At 39.6% G+C, this 21,213-nt stretch overlaps 1 protein-coding gene across 1 annotated transcript; it reads right to left on the reverse strand.

Moving 5' to 3' along the window:
- Positions 1–2: 2 nt before the first annotated feature.
- hapln2 (hyaluronan and proteoglycan link protein 2) lies at positions 3–10,239 on the reverse strand. The gene is made up of 6 exons (XM_055163436.1): positions 10,189–10,239; positions 2,434–2,509; positions 1,851–2,207; positions 939–1,055; positions 683–865; positions 3–280 (listed from the first exon to the last, which is right to left on the reverse strand). Exons 1-6 carry the CDS (start codon positions 10,237–10,239, stop codon positions 3–5), a joined length of 1,062 nt encoding a protein of 353 aa, XP_055019411.1.
- Positions 10,240–21,213: the final 10,974 nt, after the last annotated feature.

A 21,213-nucleotide genomic window follows, 5' to 3' on the forward strand; every position in this document is an offset into this window, starting at 1 on the left:
CGTTACCTATAACAGTAAGCTCCATAGAGGTGAGCCTTTTTATCTGGAAATCCAAATGAACGGACCCCCGCCTCTGATACCCCTCCACAGCGCCTCCTGGGGTTACTGATGGGGAAGCGCACACTGCCGTCTCTCAGCCAGCCTCCATCGCACCGGTCGTACTGGTGGAAATGCCAGGCAGAGTATAACTGTCCAACTGCAGCTAGCTCTGCTCCTACCTTTGTACAAGCCAACTGTGCCTGCTCATAGGAGAAGGCACCACGCACATAGAAGACAGATCCTAGGGAAGAAAAAGTACAAATCTTACACTTATTCAAAGGAAGTTTGTAGTTTTAAAAATATACTATTATCATATCTAAACGTGGGTTGCCAGTGCCTTAACCTGCATAAAGAGAACACATACAAGTTTTTCCATTTTTTTCATTATATAGTCATGCCTCATGTGAAAGCTCAGAACCTCCAGAATACACTTACTGAGCTGTAGAGGCTGCACTAGCACTGATTCATGACTGCCTACATGTGCTTAGGTTTAGGCATATACTGTATAAAAAACTGGACTAAGGGAGTGTGATGTCACCCTCACCCATAGCATTTGGCTCCACCCAAATGAAGCCAAATGAAACCAATCGAGGCAGTGGCCCCCATAAGAAATGAACAGGGTACAAATCTAAAAACAACTCACCAGGCGCCAACGAGGTGAAGCAGAAAGCATCAAAATGATCTCTCTTCTTGTCCTTGGGACCATAGCTGCGTATGCCCGGCTGCAGCCCCCCTCCACAGACCGCTCTGGGCTGGATGATCGGGTACTGTGCTGTGCCGTCGTGGAGCCAACCAGCATTACACCAGTCCAAGCCCTTTGTCCAGGCTGGTATTCATAACATAATAGTTTTACCATTTATTGAGAAATGTCAGTTAGTGTTAATATAATGTTGAGGTACCTCTGTAGAGCTGGTCGAACGTAGCTAAAGTCGCGTCATTCTCCGCACACGCTTCCTTTGCCTCATGGTAAGTGAATCTGTATCGGCCGTGTTTACTCTGATATGGAAACACTAATCCTGAAAGCAGCAAGTTATCAGGGCAGTATTAGGATCTCTTTCTTTTATCCTGTTTATTATGCATTATTTCTATTGTTTTCTGGCCTATAAGCGTGCATAGTTACCTGGTCTTGGTCTATGACAGCTTTTGTTTTCACTTGGTCCTGAATCCAAAACTGTCTCATCTCTAAGTTAGTGTTGTTTGGTTTCTGCCTTGACCCATGATAGTTTTGTTTTTGTCCCCCTAAATTCTACAGTAATCTATGGACTGATGACTGATATGAACTGATAAACTAATATAAGAATTCCATTTATTTCAGAACATGTTTATAGGTTCAGTTTATGAAAGTCTATGGGGATGCCATCTTGTGTCAAACACATTTCAAGCATCTTGAGAGTTCATGCTCCAGGCTTCAAACGCCAGAGTCTTAAAATCTGAACTTTTGATATAGTTCATGGTGTGTCAGCATGTTTCTAACATCTGCCCTCAAATGCAAAAGTCTAACTAGAGGCACGATTTTGGCGCCATGGTTTGAACGTAGCATAAGACTTTACTATAAAGACTGGATAGTTAGTTCTTTGCTGACGACATTCTGTCATTTAAAAAGTGCAGCCATTGCAATATATTGGTGGCAACTCAAATTGTGAATTTATAATTTCGTTTAATTTGTGCAGCCCTAGTCTGAACCATGATCTCCTAAACTCTTCATCAAGCTTTAGTCTGGCCTTCTAATGTTCAGGTCTTGTCTTAAGTGTTGTTCAGTATAGTCTTATCCACACTAAAAGCTCTTTACCACAGTTTCCATTGCCACTGACCTTCTATACTCAAAGTGATGACCACATTCTCATCCTCTATGCCGTCGATGAGCTCACAGCGGTACCTGCCTCCGTCCTCCAGCGCTAGGAGGTGGAGTTGTATAGACACGTCCATGGCGTGGGCATTCCTGGGAGTGGCGCGTGGTCCCAGACGTCCGTAGGGTTTGTATCCCTGAGCACTGAGCATCATGACCACATTCTGTACCCCCATCGCCTCCGGGTCCAGTTTAGTCCATTTCACTTTGTAATGTTTAGGCTTATTTTTCAGTAAACATGGTAAAGTGACATTGTCCCCTCTTCGACCCGTGACTTCAGCATATACAGGGGGCTCAATGAGGTACTGCAGTTCTTTAGTTTCTGAAAGCAAGTGAGGGAGTTTAAAGTTACATTTTTGTTTGTGTTTACTAAAGACTTCCTGTGTGAGTTTTTAGGTGGAGAGCCAAGGTGTTGTTGTTTTGTCTGGAATGCTCCACCGAATGGCATAACACTTAGCCATAACTATGGAAACCAAGTATTTCTGCCAATAATAATGTCTGTAATCAAATGACTGAAAGATAGATACAGAACAAAGTAAAAACCATACTGTGGAACATTCGACAGCGACCAAGAGTATTTTCAGAGGCCATAAGGAAGGAACCTCCTCCATTAAACCCTAACAGCTGTAAAATAAGAGCAATGATACAAAGAGCACATAAGTCCATAAAATCATGTACAAAATTACAATTGAAAATCGTGATTATTTTGAATTTATTTTTACAAATGATATTTTTGCTATTTGTTATTATAGTATATTGTGATGTGTGAGCTTCTGTGTCCAAATAATTACAAATCAATAAAGTTTGTCTAAGGCTAAATACTGTAAATTGGAATTTTATGTAGTAAATGTAGACAATCTCTCCCAGCACAGTGCAATCTCTCATCAACCATTAAAACAGGTTTGTGAACTTTGAAATGCATCACTTTCGAAATAACTATGTGTACTGTACAGTATACAGTATCACATTCCACACTTCACACGCTTTAGTTCGTTTTTGTTCTATAGGTAACCACAGTCAGATTAATGAAAAAGTACTACATGATATGCTCCCAGTCTGATTCAAAATACAGTAGAAATAATAAGAGCAGTTATGTACTTTGAACAGAGCTGTTTTTTTCTGCTGTGTAAACATTGTAGATCACTGTACCTGTTTCTAGAGGTGCAGATATGGCCCACAACCAGCTTGAAATCAGAAGAAAACAGATCCCAGCGGACCACATTGTAGGAGGGGATGTTCCGCTACTGTAAGAAACACAACTTTACACCAGTTTTACACCAAAAATATGACTTTTAAAAATAGTATTACCTGCACAGTTCATTGGAGGCTTTTGTCTTTTGAAGAATCCTTATAACATCCTCTTGTGTGGGCCCTCATTTTAACGAGAACTTGAAGTAGAAACAATTTTTTGTGTCTTGACCCAGGACCATCATCTGTCAGTCTCTCACTGCCCCACGCCCTCTGTTCACTGCCCCTGCTCTGGGTCAGACGGTGCACCGCTTGTAAACAACATGGAAATTTCTCTACCGTCCCACTGCTGTCTTTTTATTGTGCATTTTGTAACAGATAAAATTCATGTAGACTTTTATTTCATAGCTGACATTTTGAAGACTTCTCACTATTCAAATGAACACTATTTTGAGTAACAATCCTGATTTTTCATTATTTTGAAACCTATGGATTTGACTTGCACCAGAGAAGCGACTTTATATTAGACAGGCCTGTCCTTTCATGCTTCCAAGTTTATTTATAAATAGTTAAATTTTTTAATTTTATTAGATTGCTGCAAAATTTGAAGAAAAACTAAAGTCAGCAGCAAAGGTTCTTTACTATTTTTTAATAAAGTAAAATTCGTTTTATCCCACAATACAGATATTATCAAAAACTGAAGACTGCTGTATGTGTGTAGGTAATTATAAAGCATTTTTAGTCTCATAGTCATTTTTTCTTGGCAGAATTATTCATACAAAGAAGTGTTACCTAAAAAAACAAACTCATGCATTTACTTACACAGAAATGCTCGACGATTTTTTTTTTTTTTTTTAGCTTTCTTTGGTCAGATTGTTTGGAGGAATGGTGACTCACAGCAAGAAGCTTCTGGATTCAACTTCCAGACCGCCCAGGCCTTTTTGTGCAGAGTTTGCGAGTGTCTCCCTGTGTGGGTGGGTTTCCTCTGGGCACTCCCGTCCCCCTTTAACCCAAAACATGCATAATAGATCAAATCCTCCAGCTAACGTAGTCCTGACTAAGACTAGTTCAAGATCTGAAGATGGGTCTTTGAGTACCAAGCTGCGATGCCAATTGACCCTGACAGGTTTTCCCCAGCGACAAAATTCCCTATGGAGACAGTGTAGTGTACCTTAATCTTGTAACATTGCAATTAATAGTAAACTCACGTGATCTTCAGTTAATTTTTTTTACTCCTTTTTCACAACTTTTCACATTTGTTCTTTTCTGTATAGACCCCCGCCTCCCCTCTGCAGCATATTGTACGATACAGTGACCATCCTTATAAGCCTGACACACAACAAGTCTCTGTATTCTGCCCTTTCCCAGAACACCATTGCCAACCCGCACTGTAGGGAGCATTGAGCCGTGCCCGCCTGTGCCCGTGCAGCACCCGCACCCGCACAGCGCCCACACAGCACCCTCACCGCGCTGGGGGCCAACGGGGAGAGGAAGCTCCAGTTTCCAGCACAGCTACCGGGCACAAGGGCGGTATTGTGAGCAGTGACAAGAGCCAGCGGTCACACAAACAGTGGGCAATGCGGAATACACATAAAATAATAGCAGCGCTCAGCTTGTGCCCGCGCCGCCTCCCCATTGTCCAGAGACATCAATGCAGCTCTTTGTGCTCAGCAATTAGCATTCACCCAAACACCTATGGGGACAACGGAGAACTGTCCTCGGGGAGAAGTGGCCTAAAAGGGGAGGCTGCAGGATTTCAGGCAGCCAATTCAGAGCAAGATTTTTTTTACAGTGAGAGATTGTTGTGATGGTGATTTGTATAAGCCTAGAAGTTATGTTCACATGGCATCAACACAACATGGCACAAGATACTAGAATCTCAATGACAGGTTAGAGCGCTCTTTTCACTGAAACTGTAAATTCAAGATAAAGTTTTAGGTTTTGGTGAAGTTTATATATTTGTTTCCCAGTTGGACATGGGCTGCACATGATCAGCCATGGCTACAATGAATTAACTGTACCAGTTTGCTGAGGCTAGAGTGATATGCTACCGGTGTTTTCCCATTTATAAAAGTTCATAAATAAAAGGGAATCTTGGAGAGATGGTCCTGTTCATGGCAGAGTTCTTCTACTTACTGAGGAGTGCTTGTGTTTACCTGATTGATCACAGATGCAGCTTCAGGATAGCCAGGCTGGCGTCGCCTAGTGCCTCTGCTCAATTTAATTTCTCTCCAGCAACTAGGTCAGGAATCAAAATACAATAGACGGTTCGCAAAAAACCCCAGAAGGGCAAGTTCGGGCATCAGCCAATCAGCGAAAAGCCATATATTTAGTGTTGTCAACAATTCCCGAGATCGAGGATTTAAAGCCGGAATAAAGAGAATGTTTGGTGAATTTTATTAAGGGAAAGACGTTATTGCCCTTCTTCCTACGGGGTTTGGGAAAAGCTTAACATACCAGTTAGCCCTGTTAGCAGTGCATTACATATGTCACAACCAAATAGCAGCGATTGGTTAAATGATAAAAAGTGTACCCGCCTACTGTCGCACGAACGAAGTCTAACGCTGCGAGGTCAGATGGTTTCTATGAAGTGAAACCGGCTGATGAATCAGGCTAGCATCAGGAGTCACGCAGTCATGATATCAGTCACAGCTCACCTTTGGTCGTATGATGGTTTGTACCAGTCTTACTCTGAGATCTACAACTTTTAGTTACAACTCAAGATTTTCTTCATGATCAGAAATCTTTTGTTGCAAATGGCTAAAATCGTGCAGTGGACACCCATGGCACAATAGTAATGATTGAGCTAGTTAAACATAACTTGATGAAGGTGTGCATTTTGGATGGAATTTTCCATGACTGACGGATTGATTTTATGACATAGTAAGAGGTATTATGTTTAGAATTCAACATTATTTCAGGAATTTTTGTACTTTTCAGCTTTTTTCCATAAACTGCCACCTAGCTGATGTAAAACTATGATACATATCTACTACAGCTACCATCCCATAAAACAAGTAATAAGAAAAACATAAAAACCTGTCATCTGCACTTTATAATTGAGCTGGAGGGCAGTTGAGAATTATAAGGTGGAATTTGCTGTTTAACTGTCAGAGTGCAGAATTGTTCTCTTGGTGTATGGTTAGTATCTCTGGAATCACTGGGCCTATCCGCATGAAATGAACAAGTTTCTGGACACACATAATCAATGACCAATCACACATGTTTGAGTGGTCCTTTATTGTTGGTCTGACTACATCACATCATGATGCGGTAGTTTTCAAGTTACCAGCTACATTTTACCTTTTGTTTAGTAAAGATTGGCATTTTCAGGGCTGAAATTAACTAAATGAATCTAGTGAAGGTGTATGAAGTTGAAAAACACAGTGGAGCACTTCCTCTATTACCACAAGACATCACAGAACAGAGTGTTTTCTGTTTGAGAGATGGGTTTGTGTGTTAGACAAAACACAACTCCAGGTTTGTTTGTGATGAGGAAACAGCATTATAACATAGATGAGAAAATAGAGTGATGCAGAGGTACAACTGCAGCTGCTGTGTTGTCTGGACAAACATTGCCCTCTACTGTAAGTCAACACCAATGGACACCACACCACAAGCATCCCTCTCTCTCCCCTTCCTTGCCTCCTTGTTAGCTTAACCCGCTTCTTCTGTTGACAGTTAGGCTCCGTGCAGCTGTCAGAGTGTAGTTAGTTATTCTGGCCTGCAGGTAAACTCTGTACCACACTCTACTCTGGTATTTCCCTATCCAGACTACTGATGGATGACTTCTTTATGCACTCATTAAATACACTGCATTTATATTCACAAACTTGCAATATTATTTAAAGGTGCACTATTTCACTTTTCTGGGGAAGGCTCCATCTCTTTCTTGTCCCTGCAGAGATGTCATTGCTTTACACACATAGTATGCAAAATTGAAGCTTTTGAGCATTTAACCAATATATGTACAACAATATATGGTTGAACCCATTATCAAAATCTGAGTCAATCTGAAAACATAAAAATATTCACTTGGCATTTTGCTTGGATTGTTGTGTCACAGGTAAAAAATATGGACTTCTCCAGCACAGGTTTCAAGTTTATAAACCATTACTAGACCTGTTGCGGTCTGCCAAATTATGTTCACTAAGAATGTATGACTCTATTAGCAGAGCATTCACTTGGCCTGAGGGATTCATCTGTTTGTTATGCTACTCGTCATGTGTAACTCTGCTGCTGATGTGTAGTTTATACAAAATTTCAAAAAGTTGTGATGTGAAATAATTATCCTGAAGTGAAAAGCATGTTTAAAAGAGAAATAAAGTCACAAGAATGTATAATAAGTGTCCTTTAAACTTTTTTTTTTATCTCCATGGAAACAAACATGTGACCCCACCAGGCCAAGCAAAAGAATTTTCACAAAAAAAGGAAAAAACTAAACAAAAAAGGATGATGAATGATTATCTTCTTTAGTACAGTTATAAAAGAACACTTAAAACTGTCACACTGGTCATTTCTTATACATTCATAGCATATACGAGCTCAATATGTACAAGTACTAAGGGACATACGCAGTTTAACCGTTTTTAATTATCAAAACAGTGAATATGACAAATGTATTGCATAAAATGAGTTTCCTTCTCTGAGCAAACACTAAAATATCAATATCGATTTATCATATTTTAATGCTTTTTCCATAATGAAGAGCCTAATAAAAGTTACATAATACACTTTAACATTAAATGACATCAGTATTACAGGCATTTAAAACATGCATTAAAATAACACTTATAATAGCACTTAAGATGATACTCCGTCCTCTTCAGTGGATGTTTGGATATCGGAGCAGCCCTCACCTCCGCACCAGTGTGATGCAGCAGCGCGTGACCCTTTCAATAATAACATGGTGGGGTGAAGAGGACAGACCGGATCTACTTTTTCACTGTAGTCTTTCTGATCCTTTGTGGAAACACGTCTGCACCCCTAAAAAACATTCCTGCAGTGCCCCCACCTGTCCCGGAGCCAGTCGTGAGTGACAGTTTGTGAATGTGACTGATTTGGTCCTTGAGGTTTTCGTGACAGACTGGAGGGGCCCCTGTCTAGCTGAGGGTCACCCGTTTCCCCACCTTAAAGAGATACGGGTGCTATGGGTGCATTCTTTCACATGATGGATTTGGAATTGAACTTTTGTGAACTTGGCTTTGAACTGTGGAGCCGCTAGTAAAAACGATAAACTTTCTTGTAATGTCTGAAAAGTTGTGTTAAGCAAGCAAGCAAGATTTATGTGTTGTGTATAGCCTAATGTTTGCACAATGGCAACCTTGTCTTGTACTATTCGGAAGGGCTGCAGCTGTTAAAGGTCATATATTACCCAAAATTGACTCTTGTGAGCTTTAAGCCATGTTAGAATGTAGTTACCTCGTCAAACACATACTCAGAGTTGTATTTTTCTTCATTTACACACGTTTGAATGACCTTTATGATTAGTCTGTCTACATCTCCAAAGCTCAAAGTAATTCTAGTGAAGGTGTATGGAGCAGAACACTTCCTGTATTACCACCTGACATCACAAGGTGGAATGTGTTTTCTGTGGAGTGTTTTCTGTTGGAGACAAGAGCTCAACCTAAATCTGCAGGGTTTGTGTATTAAACATGTAAATGAAACAAAACAACTCTCGGTATGTTTTTGATGAGGAAACAGCATTATAACAGATCAGAAAATAGTGTAGTATTTAGAAGATGTAAACATATAAATTGTGACTTTTTCTCACACTTTGAAAAGTGCGGTTTATACAGTGATGTGGCTAATATATGGACGGATTATTGTTTGGTACATTGTCCATTCATTTATACGGTCTATGGTTGGTATGGTTTTCAACACAGCAGATATGCACACACACCTTATGAAAAATACACAAAGAAATGCATTTGATGCAGCTTTTAAGTTAAAATCGATTGATGTGGCTGTCGTCGAAGGAAATAGAGCCACTGCACGTGAGCTCGGCATCAGTGAGTCGATGGTGAGATTTTGGCGATGGCAGCGTGACGAACTGACTTAATGCAAAAAAGACGGCAAAAGCTTTCAGAGGCGATAAAAGCGGATGGCAGAAAATTGAAAATGTTCTTGAAGACATGAACGCCTGCGACTTATATTCAGGTGCAGCCTATATATGTACAATTTTTTTTTAAAAAAAAAAGTTAAATCTAGTTGATCCGGCTTATATTCAATAGTCCAGATATTACTGTAGTTGACTAAAATTCAAAAAACAATCATAGTTGTATTTTGATAAATGTAATTGTAATCTGGACTGTATAGACTCTAAAACATATACTAAAAGACACTTTTCTAACAAAACAGTGGTATTATTAATTTAAAATAGAGCAAAGAATTCCATATTTTCATCAATAATACACTTTATCTGTCAATATTCTCTATCTGGAAGATTGTCTCCTTGTCAAAAACATACGTGTAGTTGTTTAATCTATTAGAGATTCTGAGATGATCCATTCGTATTTCGCCTGGATTGTTGCATCATAGGTTAAAAAAAAAAAAAGTCATGCACAGTTTTGATGCCCATAAGCCATCCCTGGATTTGTTCTGTGGTGAAATTTGATTTGTTTATTTTCCAACTGTTCATTCCTGTTGCTGACAGCAGAGGGAGCTCCTATGTCTACATGCTTCATTGATGTATTGTTTATAAAGTGTTTTTCTAATAATTTTAACTTAGAAATGAATGTAGAATGTTTAAAATGGAAAACTGTTTTGTATCAGATTTTTGTTACTTGTAAAATGATCAAACAATGCATATTATATTATACTATCTATTTAAAATAAGTACTCCACAAAAAGCTGTTGTTTTGCACTCTTAGGCAGCGTGACCCTTTGACCTTGACTTGAGTAACTGGAGCCTGGAGGTGTTGTCTTAGCTCACATGTGCAGTCTTGTGACAATCACAGGTAGATTCGTATCAGACGAGTGCAGATGGGAGTGAGATAAGTCTGCATTCCCATCGCTGTGTTTACTCTGCAGCACATTGACTACACACTGAAACAATACTGGCAAAATACACTGCTTATGTATTTCAATGGGCTCAGTTCTAATGTAATGCATACCGGCACGTAGGAGGTCCCATTATAAACTACCGTATGCCATGCGCTGGTCATGTTTTCTCTTAAAACATGAAAAACAGAACTAGTTTGAACAGTTTGCAGAAGTTCAAAGTTTTTCCTCCCTTACCTAATGCATTTGGACGGTCTTAAGTATTCACTGCAATGAATTTCTAAACAAGTTTTGCAGCTTTCAGAGGCCAGAGAGACTTTTCCGGTCACGGTAATGCTAACAACAACTAGCATGCTAACCGTGCACCTCCTGATTCTCAACTGTTTGTTCTAAAATTGCACAAATTTGACTCTTGTGAGCTTTAAAAGACTTGTTAGAATGTTGTTACCTCAAAATTATACATGAAATTGCATTTTGTTACATTCATACAAGTCTGTCATGTCATTATTAGTGCCAAAGCTCAAAATCCTCTGTTTCACTTTGTGATGTCGTGTAGTGGTTGTTTTCTACCACTGATGACAGCTACAACCCTTATGTTTAGTAAAAAATAGGAAACCCCAGGGCTGAAATTATCCAAGTAATTCTAGTGAAGGTGTATGGAGTTTTAGCAGTTGAGCTCTTCCTGTATCACATGACATCACAAAATGGATCAGAGCATTTTGAGCTTTGACAGACTAATAATGACATGACATACTTATATAAATATGTAGGCTTTGTGTGGTAAACGTGTGAGTGAAATAAAACACAACTCCAGATATATTTGTGATGAGGAAACAACATAATAACATAGATCAGAAAACATCATAATATAGACGCAGATATCATTTATACAATACATCTGTACTCAAATACATGAACAAGAAAAATACAGGTACAGTTCCTTAAAATATATGTGATAGCGTGGTTACATAAAGAGCAGGTCTAAGCTTGCATGTATCTCTCGGATCTGGGGCCAAACCTGTTGCAGCCACCACCCCCTGTGCATTTATCTGATACAGTTGTGTTATCAGCGCAGCCCTGGAGCCAGTCTGCCCACAGCCACTGACACTTCCACATGACAGCGCTCTATGGCATGCGCTCTTGGACCTGATCAGAGCAGATAATCAAAGCTTTATTAAACTATTATGATTTATAGTTTAATTATATGAGCTTGTTGTTCAGAACAGGTAATGACTCTAGCAAACATGCCTTGTCAAAACAAGTGTACAGTAGTAGAATAGAGAGGCTACTGCTGCTGTAGAAGCAGTGAGCCCGTGTCAGGGCGTATGTCAGCAGTCAGGTGTTACCCAGTGTTTGTGCTGGACCAATATTGGTAAATCTACTCTCTCTGCAAATGAGAGCTCAACATCTGTGGAGTTTCTACGTATAAATGCATGCACCTAATTTACACTGTTTTCTGATTTATGTTACAATGTTATTTCCTTACCAAAAACATGGAGTCGTGTTTTGGTTCATTCACATATGTTTAACACCTAAATCCTGCAAATATTCTCTCAAACAGAAAACACCATGTGATGTCATGTGGTCATACAGGAAGTGCTTCACTACACCTTCACTAGAATCATTTAGATGATTTCAGCCCTGTAACTGTTCATCTCTACTACACAAAATGCTGTTGACTAGGTAACAGCATTGTAACATGGCTTAAAACTCACAAGAGTCAATTTTGCGTAATACAGGATTTTTAAACCTCAACACCAGCAAGCATAATGCATATTGTAGCCACCCTGCATTAACAGGGAGATTATTTGTTGTGAGTGTAGTATACACATTTGTTCTGAAAACAGCTCAGTTGCTCTTGTATCTCTACACCACACACAATAACTACACTGTAGTTGTTTTTAAAGACATATACATATTGATCTTACTTACTCCTGTTCAGATACAGTAGACCAAGCAGACCTTTTAAATATGTGATATAACCTTCATGCTTGAATTGGCTGAAAGTGTTTATGAAATTACAACTCATCTGTCAGCTTCTCAGGATCATATGACCTACACCCTGAGGTCACATGTCCTGTCTAATCCACATCAGTGCTATCGTTCTGCACACGCACAAAATTTTCCATCCAAAGTGTGCGAGAAGTGGGTGCCAGTGTGAACAGAATTCCCCCGAAATCTCTCTTTGTCAGTCTCTCCCTCTCTCTCACACTCTCTTTCTCTCTCAATCGGCTTTAAATCAGCCTTAAATCTCCAGCATTGGCTGATATTTTGTTTTGGTCGATCTGCCACCTAAAATACACACAAAGCTTTGTTTAACTCTGAACAAAATTTGACTACACAGTTCTGTCATGGGTCAAAATAAAAGAGCTCTGTGTGAGTTTGTTGTAAATTTAAATTACATAAGTTGAGGAAATTAATTGGAAATTAATTAAATTGGTCCTACGCATCTGCTCAAAAACATGTGCAGAGCACCTCAGCCATCAGTTGCTCTGGATTATAAACAATCAGAGTTGGAATTGGCCATGAAAATACTCATATCAGTCGAGCTGTAGTTGTGTGCCCCTGTGTCTCACTGAATCTGTCCTGTGACTGTGTATCAGCTAAAAGGGGTTTGGTTCCTTGCACAGACTCTGGACCAGTCTCCCTCCACCTCTCACACAGATGAGCAGCAGGATGTGAATGAATGGATTTGAAAAATGTAGTTTCCTCCTCACAGCCTTTACACCAGGGATGTCAAACTCAAATTCACATTGGGCCAAAAGTAAAACCTGGGACTAAGTCGTGGGCCAAACTCAATATTTATTGAAAATTTCAGCAATAGCTGCATGTTTTCTCTTCTTTCAAGGTATGTAATGTTAAACCTTTTCTTATTAAAATAAATGTTTAATAATAGTTTTGCTTAAAAATTTAATCTAGAACAAGCATAATATAAAATAATAACACAATTTTAAATAAATAATGTCTCTATAGTCTATCTGTAGCTGGCGGGCAGCTCTAATACATATTTGATATGAGCTCGTGGGCCAAATATAATTGTATCCATCCATCCATTTTCTTCCGCTTATCCAAGGTCGGGTCGCGGGGGCAACAGTCTGAGGAGGGCCTCCCAGACTTCTCTCTTCACACACACGTCCTCCAGCTCTTCCAGGGGGATCCCGAGACATTCCCATGCCAGCCGAGAGACATAGTCCCTCCAGCGTGTCCTGGGTCTTCCCCGGGGCCTCCTCCCAGTGGGACATGCCCAGAACACCTCCCAAGGGAGGCGTCCAGGAGGCATCCGAAACAGATGCCCGAGCCACCTCAATTGGCTCCTCTCAACATGGAGGAGCAGCGGCTCTACTCTGAGCTCCTCCTGTGTGACTGAGCTCCTCACCCTATCTTTAAGGGAGCGCCCAGCCACCCTGCGGAGGAAACTAATTTCGACCGCTTGTATCCGCGATCTTGTCCTTTCAGTCATTACCCAAAGCTCATGACCATAGGTGAGGGTAGGAACGTAGATTGACCGGTAAATCGAGAGCTTCGCCTTTCGACTCAGCTCTCTCTTCACCACAACGGTCCGATACAGCGACTGCATCACTGCCGACGCTGCTCGATCCGCCTGTCAATCTCACGCTCCATCCTCCCCTCACTCGTGAACAAGACCCCGAGATACTTGAACTCCTCCACTTGAGGCAAGGACTCTCCACCCACACGGAGAGGGCAAGCCACCTTTTTTCGGTCGAGAACCATGGCCTCAGATTTGGAGGAGCTGATCTTCATCCCAGCCGCTTCACACTCAGCTGCAAACCGCCCCAGTGCATGTTGAAGGTCCTGGTTTGATGGAGCCATCAGGACAACATCATCTGCTACTCCCCCCGAACTGCCAAATTTCCGTGGTGGGGGGAGTTTGCGTACCCGAATGATCCTAGGAGCTATGTTGCCCGGGGCATCACGCCCCTGGTAGGGTCTCCCATGGCAAACAGGTCCTAGGTGAGGGATTTAAAGGTGCACTATGTAACTCATCTGGTCAGTGGGCTCTGGTTTATGTTATAATGTTGTTTCCTCATCACAAACAGACCTGGAGTTGTATTTTGTTTCATCCACACATGTTTAACACACAAACCCTGCATATTTATGTTGAGTTCTTCTCTAAGCTGGGAAGCACTCCACTGTTCCACTTTGTGATGTCAGGAAGTGCTCCACTGTGTTTTTAAACTCCATACATCTTCACTAGAATCATTTGGATGATTTCAGCTCTGAAATTTCCCATTTCTGCTGAGCTTGAAAAATACAACTATGTGAAAAGTTACTCACACAGGTGTGAATGAAACAAAACAAAACTCCAGATATGTTTTGATGAGGTAACAGCATTATCACATGGCTTAAAGCTCACAAGAGTCCATTTTACGTAATATAGGACCTTTAATGACAAACTGTGGAACATTGCAGGTATAGCTAAAACATCTCCATGAAGACAAGCAGGTGGCTGACCATTAACCAGGAAAGTTACATAGTGCTCTAAATGTTATTCTGACAGAACCAAAAATAAAAGCAGACATTTTACTATGCACACTTCTATCATATCCCATATCACATTTTACCCAGAGGCCTTTGCTAATTGGCCCATTGAGTGAAACAGTTTGGCTGAGAGGCCCGTTGCCGTGGGTGATGATTGTAATTCAAAGCACAGGAGTTCTGAGAAAGAGTTTAGAGTAGACAGGACGGGACTGGCCCATACGCAGGTGCCACAGGCCTCGTACTGACTGAAGAGAGACTGACGCGAGCTAATGGAGCCTATCCAGATATACTTCACGGCTTATGTCATCTTCCCACATTAAAACTAAGACAGCTCATGATGGATGTTTGAATGTACTTAAAATGCATTAGGTAGTATCTATAATATACACACAGGTGGGTAGACAGTAGTAGACCCATGATGATAACACACTTTGAAACTACTTTGCGCCACTAACATTCAATTAAAATAAAGCAGCATAATTCTAGTAAACCATTTTAAATAGACAGTATCATTAAAAGATCTAATCTGCAAGAAATAAACAACAGAATGAACCAATAATTTTGTCAGAGAAGAGACTTATTCAACCCTCTACAGCTCAAATCTTAACAAATTAACAAAAATAACAAAGATCTCTCCACGTTTGCAAAGAAAATATATGCACGATAAATATGGAGAACCAAAATAATAGTATTGTCCGAGCGTTCATATATTGAACAAAGTCGATATAGTAATTATGATAACGGGTCTAGTAACCAAAAATTTACTCAAGTGAGAGTAACGTTGCTTCAAAATAATATTACTCAAGTTAAAGTTCAAAGTAATGTTTCAAGAAAGTACTCAAGTAAGAACTACTACAACAAGAGTAACTTAAAGGGCTCATATTAGGCATTTTTCTGATCTACTGTATGTTACAATGTTGTTTCCTCATCACAAATAGACCTGGAGCTGTGTTTTGTTTCATTCACACATGTTTAACACACAAACCCTCTTCTCCTCTCACCCTGTTCCATCTTATGATGTCATGTGGTAAGGTAAAGGAAGTGCTCCATACATCTTCACTAGAATCATTTGGATAATTTCAACCCTGGTATTGCCCGTCTCTACAAAAAGTAAAAGGTAACTGTTAACTTGAAAACTACTGCTTCATGACATCACAGAGCATTTTGAGCTTTGGAGATGTGGACTAATAATGCAGAGTTACACAAACATGTGAATGAAACAAAACTCCAGGTATGTTTGTGAGGAGGTGACAACATTATAACATGGTAAAGCTCACAAGCGTCAATTTTGCATAATATAGGACCTTTAAAGTGTAACAATCGAGACATAACATCTGATATAATTTAAAGTTAATGTAATTGGAAAGACAAAACATTCTAAATTAATGCACAAGATCTGATATTTTAGACACAAAAAAATTGAAAAACTATTATATCTAAAGAAAGGTGCAAGAAACACAAATGTTTAAATGATTTCATATAGTCAAGATAAAGCTTTTGTCAGTTGTAGAATTACTGACAGCAGGAGGAGTAAACAAAACTTTTACTCAATTATGAGCACTGTTACTTCAATAAAAAATATAATTCAAGTATAGGAGTAAAAGTATGCTGCTAGAAAAGTACATTGAAAATTACCATTTCTTTAAAAAAGTTATGTAAATGTAACTACCCACTTATATCTACACTGGACACAAAGTAAAACCAGGAATAGCTATAGGACTAAACATGCCAAGACATTATAGCCTAGATCCACAAATGAAATGAAATGTAAGACACGCTATATGCATGATGAATATGTCAGTTTGATTGGCGGTTGAGTCTGTGAGGTTACTTTCATGTCATCTCATACTTTTATGTCTGGATTTCAGATAGATGACAGTTGTCTGTATGTCTATGGGCAATCTCTGTTTTTGCAAGAAAGATTCAGGAGTCGTTAGGGATGTGCAATTTATCTTTTTGAGTCATTTGTAATGTATTATATAAAGGTGCACTGCGCAACTTTACTGGTGAAGGGTCCGCCACCTGCTTGTCTTCATGGAGATGTTATTGTTTTGTCTGGAATGTCCCGGTATGCCATTAAACATACCCCTCTTGCATTTACTCAATAACATGGATTTTATTGACTTAAAAACTTGCATTCTTACTGTGAATGTGCTCGTTTCTCCACAGATCTGACATGTAACTTGGCCTTGTTGTGTCACCTGCTGTCTCCCTAGAGTTAAATAAGTGTAATGCCATATTGCGGAACATATAAGTCCATCGTCTAACTTTTTGGATGGGGGTCCGTTACCTGCATTAAACATTGACGTATAGCTCTACTTTATATTTATTCAGTTACAGGTGGGTTTCTTGCTCAAAAATACCTAGAAAAACAGGCATTCTGACTGTGACTGGGGTCGCCTCTCCACAGATTTAACCTGTAACTTGATCTGGTTTGGTCTCTGTGAAGATGGAAAGGTTTAATACTAGGGTTGGGTGGTAATACAGTATTACAGTATCCTGCGGTATCAAAAAGTAGCAACGGTATTAGTTTCATTACCATAATAAAAAAATCTGCAACGCATAAGGACCTAATATAATATTATAATTTATTGATACCTAAATTTGTTTGCTCAGCACAAATGAATGTGTGGTTGTATTTTCAGTTTAATACTAACATGATTTAAAACTAATTGTAGGAGGCAGGATTGGTGCACTGTGTTGTTGAGGGTGTGGGTGTATTGCTCTGGTGCAGAGGGGGCAGGGCTCACTCGGGCAGGTGCGCGTGCATGTGTGTCTGTGGAAGGATGTAAAAGCGTGCACTTACCTGTTGCCCAGTTTTGACTGAAGGGCCAGGGTGGGTATCCGTAATTTTTGATGACCGCCACTCTTCCTCTATTCTCACCCTTTATTTTCCAACTGGTTCTATCCATCTTCTTTGCTGCGCTGTGATAGCTGTATGTCTGGAAATAAATATACAAAATGCATTCTGGATCTCAGCGTATTAGTTTACAATAGCCTCCATGCATACACACAAACTACGACCCCAGGAAGCCGCTGCACTAATAGTATCTATAATGTTTCTTTTAACTGCGGGAGGAGATGACGTTCAATTAGTTTTGTTTTGTTGTCACGTGACACTCATGAGGGAGACCAAGACAAGACAGCAAGTGTTGTCTTGGTCTCCCAAAAAGTACTAGTACTTTTGCTATTTGGCAGCATTTTGGCTTCAAGTGCACATTTGTTTACGTTTTACAGAAACAAAACTTAAAATCACATGGCTCATTTGCATAAACTGTAAGGCGCTGATAAAAACAACTCTTTCCTTGTGCGCTGATGCGGTTCAATTTTTGTTGTACTAAAGGACATGACTCAGTGGATTATATGTGTTCTCTTTGTGACAGAGGATGTGCGGCTGATGGTGAGTCTGTTCTGTGCGTGTATCGCGTTGGAGATGGTTCATGTGAAACTTTTCAGAGATTATACGTCGCTTATATGCATAGACCGTATAGTGATGCGACTTCTTAGCCTACTAAAGTCGTACTAAAACATTTTGGTAATATGGTAATACTGTATACCCCGGTAAAATCCTGAGAAGGTTCAAGGGTATCAAAATTTGGAGACCGCCCAACTCTATTTAATACCATACTGTGAAACATTCCAGACAAAGGAATAACATCTCTATGGAGAAAAGCATTTGACGGACCTTACACCAGAAAAGTTACACTGTGCAAATTTAAGTGTAAGTAATTAATATCGAAGCCTTTTTATTTGTTTTTAAAGACAAAATAACATCAAAATTTTGAATCAATCAGTAGGAGGAAAAATATGTCCTATTTTCAGTATTTGCTTAGGATTGACTTCACAGAATTCCCACACTAATCTTGTGGTTATGTCTTGTTCAGCCGTCAGCTATTATCTCTGTTTGTTTGCATAGTGCCATTTTTATGCCAAGATGAAAAAAAAATCTCTTTAGTTCATTTATTTTGACAGAAGATACTTGTAGATGTCAGGTTTTATTAAATACACAGACTCAACCAACAAACACTGACTTGATCTTGTGATAAAATCTGGAACAATGTATTTTGGAGCTCAATATTTATCTTGGAGACTTTTTTTTTTTTTTTTTTTTTTAAAGTGGAGATACTTATTTAGTTTATGTGTCATTTCAAACAGTAACAGCCCACTCCCACTCTCAGTTTGAACCATTTTATACAGATTTTAGCTTTGGCCATTTCTCTCTGTGATAAAATTAGTTCTCCCGTTGGCTTCTGTCACGTAAATAATTATAAAAAGAGACAATATTTTGAATGGCTCCTTGAAATAAACAGATCCAAAAGAATCGGATCCCACAAAAGTGCCGAAAGTCATCACTAAAGTCTACTGTGCCAATAGAAATGAAGCGATTGTATTCACTCTAGAAACATATCATTTACAAAATCAACATTTCTAACATATTTTGAAAGATATAATCAAAAGCTGACCGCGTGTCACATTTTTAAAGGCGGGGAGCGTTGCCATAGCGTCGGTTACAACATGCAGAGTGCCCCACATACTCCTTTGACGCCTGTCTGTAGTGGCCATAGCTCACATTCCCCAAATCACAACAGCATTCTAAAACGATTGTGAAAAAGACGCTTAAAGATGGAGGGGTCGATAGTGCGCTGAGTGACATCTTATCTGAACGCCACACCTGCCTCCTAAACTACTGTACAGAGAAGAGTTTATATCTTAAGTTTATATCATTGTTAAACATATCTCTTCCGCTAAATGTTGGTAGCATTTGTCCTATGCACTCAAAGGGCAAAACTAATGGGCTATGTAGCTTTGTTTAGCAGAAAGGTTTAGTAAACATGTGTGATTCTTGGACTGTGTAATTTTTCTGATGGAGGGTCTCTATGGAGATGTTGTTGCTTTGCCTGGAATGCTCCACCAAATAAGTTACGTATAAGTTACATTGATGTGAATTGTCATTGTCTTACCTAGAATGAACCCTAAAAAATCTTGACATACTTTTTGATCAAAGTTACCATATTTTTCGGTCGCACCGGAGTACAAGTCGCACCAGCCAAAAAATACATAATGAAGAAGAAATAAAACATATATAATTCGTATTGGACTTTTTTGGGGAAATTTATTTTATAAAATCAGAGACCAGGAACAGACATTTTATCTTGAAAGACAAGTTACAGTAATAACAATAAAACAGAGAACAACAGGCTGTTAACATCACATATGAACAGTTCTTCAGATAACTATAGCATAAACAACAGAACAGAACAAGTTTACCAAACTCTCCATCTCACTCTAAACTAATCTCCATCTCACTAAATCAATTAAATTCTTCATCCTCGATGTCACATCTGTGCAACTCGGCGACCTTCGGAGGTAAACGGAGCGCCGCTTCCTTTTCTGTGTAGCTGTCGTCAAACTCAGCATCAGTTCCAGTTAGAATTATTTGGGCCTTTCTGAATCCCGACAGCATGGTTTGGGGTGTCACTGAAGTCCAGGCTTTGTCAATCCATCCAATGACTTCCAGGAAGTTACATGGCGCACCCTCCCGGTTTCCCTGAAGCTGTGTTTTCCATTCCCGCCTTTCCTCAGTCCCTCACAAGTTTCTCGCTCACTCCAAACTTTCTTTCTGCTGCTCGAATATCATTTTTGGCTGCATATTTCACTACTTGCAGCAGGACAAAGGCCCTTTCTGCAGGAGACATGCGCAGTAGAGTGAAGTGACTGTGATACAGGAGTAATAGTAATAGCAGATACTGGAACACACCTCACAGCAATCAGTGTGAAATTTTTAATACATAAGTTGCACTGGAGTATAAGTCGCAGGACTACCCAAAACATGAAAAAAGTGTGACTTATAGTCCAAAAAATACGGTAAATAAACATCGGCACGTGCCCATTGCTCTCTGCTACTTTTATTGTATTTATTTTATTTCTTTTGGCAGCGTTGCATAGTCATTTTGGTACAAATGGAAATAAAACCTGCTGCTCCCTAGCGTGATCTGTAGCTATCCATTTCTTTCAAGTTATTTTAGATGAATATTGCAGTTAAAACTTTGCAAATGATAACTTAATGATCCACGGGTGTCACAGATTATAGCAGACACAAGCACAATGGGAAATATTCCAGACAATGAAATAAAACAGGGAAAGAGGAGAAAACCAGATAGGAGTCGATTACGAATTGTAACATTGTAAAGAAATGTTTGGACGGCAGTCACAGCAGGTTTCATACAAACAACTCCTTCCTGATTTAGAGGACTTTGTGAGGACCCTTCCCTATTCAAAACACATAATATTTTGATTTGGATTGCTTAATTGCTATGACCAAGGACGGTTGCCATATCTTGAAACCCACGAATAAAGACAATTGTGTAAACAAAATGAAAAAGTCTTCCACTGTATTGTAGACACTGAATAATAAGCAGCTTAGGTTAATTTCTAAGTCACGAGGTTAAGTTAACAGTTGAAAACAAAGTTATTTTAGAAAGACTGCTACAATAGTTGGAAACCAAACATGCCCCATATCCTCCCCTTTTCGGCTGCAGGCGGATCTCTTCCCCAGAAATAAATGAGCACACTGTTGGAAAGCATCGTACTATTGTTGGAAATGGGCCTAAACTAAAACCAAGATAACACTAAGGGCA

The sequence above is a fragment of the Boleophthalmus pectinirostris genome, unplaced genomic scaffold (assembly GCF_026225935.1).
Source record: "Boleophthalmus pectinirostris isolate CB_2022bp ecotype Guang Dong unplaced genomic scaffold, ASM2622593v1 HiC_scaffold_6, whole genome shotgun sequence".
In the NCBI taxonomy this organism is placed as follows: Eukaryota; Metazoa; Chordata; class Actinopteri; order Gobiiformes; family Gobiidae; genus Boleophthalmus; species Boleophthalmus pectinirostris.